The 5144-nt window shown below is 45.8% G+C and overlaps 1 protein-coding gene across 12 annotated transcripts in view; it reads right to left on the minus strand.

The window, feature by feature from the left end:
* Nucleotides 1-4992, minus strand: part of TTC13 (tetratricopeptide repeat domain 13) — a 131796-nt gene extending 126804 nt beyond the window's left edge. For 6 of the 12 annotated variants that reach the window (XR_013179166.1, XM_077168303.1, XM_077168307.1 and 3 more), the window contains exon 1: nt 4625-4978. Coding sequence is in view for 10 of the 12 variants with exons in the window: in XM_077168303.1 (XP_077024418.1) it covers nt 4625-4877 (253 nt within the window). In the remaining 2 variants the exon portion in view is untranslated. Of the gene's footprint in view, nt 1-4624 lie in introns of all 12 variants that reach the window. The other 6 variants (XM_077168309.1, XM_077168305.1, XM_077168304.1 and 3 more) reach the window with 3 other exon arrangements.
* Between the last annotated feature and the right edge of the window lie 152 nt (nt 4993-5144).

The following is a 5144-nucleotide window of genomic DNA, read 5'->3' on the forward strand; positions in this document are numbered from 1 at the left end:
CTCTATACTCTCTGTAAGAGAATTCTTTAAACATTTTTATGCAGGAAGTGCTCCATTTGAGCAATGCTGAGCTACTGTGCTATACTCATAATCTATGGATGGATAGATTCTAAACTCAGGGCACAAGTCTTTTGCCCTTACCTTACCTTACCACTCTGAGCTGAACACATTGAGCAGTGAATAGACCTTTTAAAAGGCAAATGTAATACTTAATGACAGTAGATATAAATGAAAAAGCAGACTCTGTAGACAGTCTACAAATGCCAGAGGGTAAGACTCAAGCCACAAAAGGCTACCTCCTAAGCCAGATGGCATTCTGAAATTTGTTCTTCAATTAGCAAAAGAGACAAGCAGCCCTGCCTCAACACTGCAGTGACCCACACTTTGCTTGGTAAAAATCTACAAATCTCTTCATCACTTTGTGCCCCAATCTCTCTACACCAAATAAACTACCTAGTTTACATTGGCAAACTTACTCATATGAGCCCTAAGGGAAAGATCTGAAGAGATATATACTGAAACTATATACAATAAGAAAGAGAAAATCAGGGCCATGGCAAAAAATAATAACAATAATACACTACCCATATGGGTTACCACAGTTGCTATGACTGAGCATAAAACTTGGTTAACTTCCTCACAGTCAGAGAAAAAGAGGAAATGGGTCTCATTACAAAAGTTTCCTTCTATTAATTCCCTACCTTCTCGAAGGCACTGTGAGGATTTAAGAGCTATGAGTGAGCAGTAGGACACCTTCCTTCGTGTATTTAAATGACTGGTTCCTCAAATAAGCTAGGATATACAGCGACAAACTTGCAAAAACACAGAGCTAGGTTCACAGCTACTTTCTTATTTTTCTGGCCGCTCACAACTGCTGAATTGGACAGACAGATCCTAAATGCTCTTTGGTCCTTACAAGAACTGAAGGAAAATAAACAGTTGTGGGATTATTAATTTCAACTAAAGCAAATTACTTCAGGTTGTAAATTAATCATTGAACTTGACTGAGGCATTAAACATGGATAGTGTTAATATCACCAATAAGAGAAAGGCATCTATTCAAAAATTACCATAGACTTCAAGAACAAGTACATTACTTAGGAGTAGACAAAAAAAAAGTCTGAGGCCCTGGCACCATGGGATCAACAATGCCATTCTGACAGAAAGGGAGGAAAGAAGTATAACAACTAAGGTATCAGTGGCTGAGAGTGTTCAAATAGAGTCGAGAGGCCAAAATGGAGGTCAACCTCACGCACACTTCAGTTAGACATTTCTACCTATTTTAACTTGCCAAACCCCAACCAAAACCATTCCTGCCAATCTTAAAGCATATCTACGGCATATAAAATTCTACAAAGGTTCCATGCAGTAGGGTAACTTTCCAGAAACCTACAACCTCCAGATGGGTCCTGGGACCAGATAAGTCTTGAGATGCAGAGAAGCCAGCCTTTGAGAACATCAACTAGTTCCTTCCCCTATCCCATACTATAGAAAGCCCAGGGGATCACCCCTACATGTTCCCTCTGCAGTAGGATCAGGTCGGGGCTGAGCCCAAAGGAACTAGGCTGTTAGCTTGGACCTGGATTCCATTATGCTGGTGGTTCACACAGCTGGGAGGGCCATTGCTAGGGCATTTATGTTCAGGCTGATGGGACTCCCACCAGTCATTAACTTTGGCCCTGCAATCACTGGCAGTTCTATCTTAAGGGAACACATATACAGCTCATCAGGAGGTGTTCAGATTTACACCCAAGCAGGCATCATCTCAGCCGTTTGAATCTGAAAGCTGTGGGAGGACTTCTGAAAAAGTGGTTGTGCTGGTGTATTTGAAGTCTGTATAGGGGTTGGCTTGTGGCTGGACAGGCAAACAAGTACCAATAGCTTAATTAATGGCTGGCGAGGTCAGGTCTGTTTGATTCTGAAGGACTGACTAGTCCTGGATCGTGGCACTTATCTAATGTTGATCATAATGGAGTTCTAGATAGATAACATCAACCACTCCTCAGGCTACGATATTGATGACATTGTCAGTTTTGCTTCGACATCTGTTCTCCCTAGGACAGAGAGGGACTGGGGCAGGTTTTATAGCGCTCAGCTTATAAAAATACTTGTCCAGGTTGAGGAGGGAGGAATGAGCAGAATTGCAGGAGCTTCTACAGCAAGGGTTGCTTTTGTCACCAGCTGCAGTGAAAAAAAAAAAAAAAAAGCTAAAGGAAACAACTGGAGCTCCAAGTAGTACTAGCAGTTAACTTTGAGTATTTATTTACTCGGGCTGGCTGCAGTGGTAGCAGTTGATCCAGCTAATAAAAAAGCTTATCCAACAGGCTTTGGTACCTGTTGGCAGCTACTGGAACATCTATATCAGTTCAGGGTATACTGTCTGAAAGATTCAGACCACTCATTTGCAACAGTATATGTTTAATCCCAAACTTAAAAAAAAACAAACTACAATGGGAGGGGGCAACAAAAGAAAAACTGAAACACTTAAATACAAATACTTAAAGCCTCATAATGTAGTGTTCATCCTCTGAAGCAGAAAGCATTAGATAATGGTCTCCAGGGAGTGAGGAAATGGGAAATGGAAAGGATGCCTTAAATTTTCCAGTTTATTAAAACACTACCTTTAACATTAACTGGCAGAAAAGTGTAATAGAGTCAAAGTTGGCTCAAATGAAGATTCTTAAACACTAGCATAAACCCTGAGCCACTGAATGAATGAAGCCACCTACATCACTTCATAACATCAACTGATGTGTATCTTCCACTGCCTAGAGTCTGGGTCTGTCTCCTGAAGGGGAAAGATGTACTCAATATGTACTATATACCATAAATAGTATAGATGTGCTTTCCTACTTATAACCATTTAATGACTAAGAACAAAGACTTTTTTTTTTTGTAGTTTCTTCATTTATTTCATTCAATGTCACAAGACTACATTATGTCAGGGTAAAAACCAATCACGAATAATGCACACATTGCTACGGTTGAAATATAAATATAAACATTCACCTGAGCCCTGTTTCAAAGACTGGCTTACAGAAACTTATTTAATAGGACCTATAAAAATAGAAGGAGGTGGGACAATCAAGTACTACTGAATGCCTTTTCTCAGCAAACTTTGTTGATTGGCATCACAGAGCAAATAACAAAAGGAATGCCACCCTGCAGGCATCTATAAAAACATCACAAGCTTTCTGATTTATTGTGAGTGGTTGGGTGAAGTTGGACACTGACCACTTTTGTGTGTGCTAAGAGGGCAAATTTTTCATTTGGAGCCTGAGTATCTAGACTTCTCCTTTTACAACTGTGTGATCTCAGAAAAGTGGCAATCTCCCTGTGCCTCAGTTTACTCATGAGAAAAGGAGCTAATGATCCAATGAAGTAGTTACTAAGCTAGTAGATGCAAAGCACTTAGGGCACTTGGCACACAGCAAGTACTCCATATATATTAGCTATTTCTTATTTTCCTCACAAGATCCCTGAGAGAGCTAAAAGCCATTCTGGCCATGTTATTGCTACTAGCCAAGGCCTACTACAAAATAAAAACACACAAACCCCTCAATGAATGAGACTTCTTTAAGGAAATCAGAATGAGCTAATCTTGACACCTCCTCTCAATTTAAAAAATATCTACTGCCTTCCCAGGTATGCAATGCTAAATGACGCGACTGTCAGGACAGACGCGCAACCAAATGACAAACGAGTGAGTCTGATAGAACCGGGCGCTTTCAAAGCCCTAAAGAAAGCCTCAAAGGAACACAGAGGAAGGGGAGGAGACCGAAGGGTGATAAGATCTACTACAAAACTTCAAAACAAAAAACTTACACACGTACTTTGCCCCCAAGACATCCCCCATTACGTACTGAGGTCACTAGCGTCCAATCTTAATGAATCAGCTGGTCCAGTTCCAACAGATGCACAGCTTCTAATACAGATAGTCTCAAGGTCTTCGGGATTCTATTTACCCTCCGGGAGGCGTATGACAGATCACAGGTCAATCTTAAACAACTGGAAGCAAGATGTCAAAGGGCAAAATGAAATGTACTTGCTCTTGTGTTTGTTCCCCTTTTTTCATGGATCTGAGTTTTAGAAGCTGTGTTTAACACATCAACTCGGGAGGTCAGAAAACTGATATTCAGGCCTAAGACTGTCCAAGAATCTCCTATCAGTAAACGAGATCTGCCGGGCCGGGTTCTCACGGATCGGTCCGTGTCCCCCCCTCAGCACCCCTGCTTGAGCCCGCGACCGAAACGGAGGCTGCCACGGACCACCTGCCATCTCCCCCTCCATCCTTTCGACAGTTGCTTCAGGCTCCCGAGAGGTCGCTCTGAACTCCCGGAGCACACCGTCAGCTTTTCTCTGTGGGAAGAGGAAATGCGGAGGCGTGGGTGGAAAGCTCGCTAGGAAGGGAGCGGCGGGAAACCGCTCCCAGGACGACACCCTCGCGGAACCGGCTCCCGGCTCGCCGCCTCGGGCAGGAAGTCACGCAGCAACCAGCGGGATGCCCCGCAAACCTGGGTCCCCAGGGCCCGGCGCGACGGGCTCTCGGCAGCCCCTAAAGCCGGGAAAGCCCCTCGGAGCCCAGGCCTGACGCAGACTCCCGCCCCCGCTGCCGCCCACTCACCGCCGCACTCGACCGAGTACTGGTCCCCCCAGTCCCCGGACTGCGGGTTACAGCCTCCGCCGCCGCCCGCCGGGGCCTCCTGCTGCTGTCGGTGCTGCAGCTCCTGCTTGAGCAGAGACAGCGGCGAGTAGTACTCGGTGGCCAAGGCCCCCGAGTGCAGCTCGGCGACCCCCAGTAGCAACAGCACCAGAAGTCGCCGGGCAGCGCCGGCGGCAGAGACAGCGCCGCCCCAGCAGCAGTCGGCAGGTGCCATCTTCCCTTAACGCGCATGTGCGGACGCCCCTCACCCGCACCCGGCTTCCCCGCCTTTAACCCGCGGCAGGACAGGTGGGCCGTGGGAAGGTTGGGCGGGAGACGGGGAACCTGGCATTGGCTTCTGGGAGTTGTAGTCCTTCTGGGAATTGTAGTTCCAGCTCTGGAGTTTCTCACCACCCTTTCCAGCACGGAACTACTAGTCCCAGAAAGCAACGCGCGGCGTCCGCCTCCCGCTCGCGGGTTCTTACGTCCCTCCTGGCCCCGC

This window comes from Tamandua tetradactyla, chromosome 7 (genome assembly GCF_023851605.1).
Source record: "Tamandua tetradactyla isolate mTamTet1 chromosome 7, mTamTet1.pri, whole genome shotgun sequence".
NCBI lineage: Eukaryota > Metazoa > Chordata > Mammalia > Pilosa > Myrmecophagidae > Tamandua > Tamandua tetradactyla.